Source organism: Triticum dicoccoides, chromosome 4B (genome assembly GCF_002162155.2).
Source record: "Triticum dicoccoides isolate Atlit2015 ecotype Zavitan chromosome 4B, WEW_v2.0, whole genome shotgun sequence".
Lineage (NCBI taxonomy): Eukaryota > Viridiplantae > Streptophyta > Magnoliopsida > Poales > Poaceae > Triticum > Triticum dicoccoides.
This window is the reverse complement of record NC_041387.1, coordinates 162063431-162064744: the sequence shown is the minus strand read 5'-3', so window position 1 is coordinate 162064744 and position 1314 is coordinate 162063431. Positions and strand designations below refer to the sequence as shown.

The window sequence follows — 1314 nt, the reverse complement described above, 5'->3', positions numbered from 1 at the left end:
CCAACGTTTTATAATCTCAGAGCCCAGATCACGGACTAGCCCAGCTGAAGGTATCAAACCAATCTTTACCTAATAATAAAGTAAATTGGGTTTCTTTGGTCCGTCATGGCATTTTTCAGAAAAGTCCCTCTATTTCAAAGAATTCAACCCGCAGAGCTATTTTAAGTTAAAACGATTTTTATATTTTACACAAAAGTCCCTATATTTTGTTAAAATCAACCCACAGTCCGGATTTAAGTCATCCGAACCGTTATTTTACATTGTTCAAAACCCCCCTGATGTTTTAGATAATTCATCCGCGGATTATATTTAAGTCAAACAATGTTTTTTTAAATCACCCATATCTTTTAAACCGTAACTCTGATTTGAACATGTTATATGTGAAATTTGATTAGAAAAATATGTAGAATATGAATATGAGATTATTTTCATGTGTTAAGTATTTATAAATATTATTTTGGAATATATTTAAGTCAAACAAATGATTTTCTAAATTATCCATATTTTTTAAACCGTAACTTCGATTTTAACATATTATATATGAAATTTTATTAGAAAATGTGGAATCAAAATATGATGTTAATATTACCTGTTAAATATTTTTAAAATATCGTTTTTTGAGCAAACTTATAATTTATAGCATAAGATCCGTTTTCCTTTCATACCGGCGTCGACCTGTATTGCAAATAAACACCCCACTATAACAATATAGGGAAAAGAAAACATCGATGACTACACATGCATACCTTTAAAAAACGTCGCAGGGGAAAACAACAGATTTCTCATCGCGAGAGTGAGAGAAAGCGAGAGAGAGAGGGGGGAGGGGGAGAGAGGGGAGAGAGACGCCTTAGGATTAAACATATTCAAACACGTTTTTTTTTGTTTTGTGTGAACACCTAGGCCATCGCCGGCGAGGGTGAGAAGGAGGATAAGTATCAACACAAATATGATGCCTCGCAAAAATAAAAGAGATGGACCTATTATGGTCTTGACTGATGGTTGTTGGGTTAAGAGTGTGTGTTATGTTTTCTCTTCCGTTGCAACACACGGCCTCTTTTGCTATTTTCTGCCAAAAATTAAGCCGAAGGAGACGGCGCGCGCCCAGCTCTTTCCCGCGTCCCCGCTTACCGACATTAGGGTTTCGATCCGTGCCGGCGTCCGCGGGAGGCGGAGGCGTGCTTGCCAGCCGGAGATGGAGGAGCCTCACTGGGAGAGGGAGCGTCTCCTGGACCTGGCCGTCGACTACGGCTTCGACCGCGACTTCGCCGTAGCCGCCCTCTCCCGCCTCGTCCACCTCTACGGTACCGCCGCCTT

At 40.1% G+C, this 1314-nt stretch overlaps 1 protein-coding gene across 1 annotated transcript in view; it reads left to right on the top strand.

Annotated features, from left to right (window-relative positions):
* The first annotated feature begins 1079 nt into the window (after positions 1-1079).
* The window catches only part of LOC119295556 (ATP-dependent DNA helicase Q-like 1), a 5632-nt gene continuing 5397 nt past the window's right edge, over positions 1080-1314 (top strand). Inside the window, exon 1 of the mRNA XM_037573984.1 lies at positions 1080-1301. Coding sequence (XP_037429881.1) covers positions 1193-1301 — 109 coding nt within the window. The 5' untranslated portion in view covers positions 1080-1192. The remainder of the gene's footprint in view (positions 1302-1314) is intronic.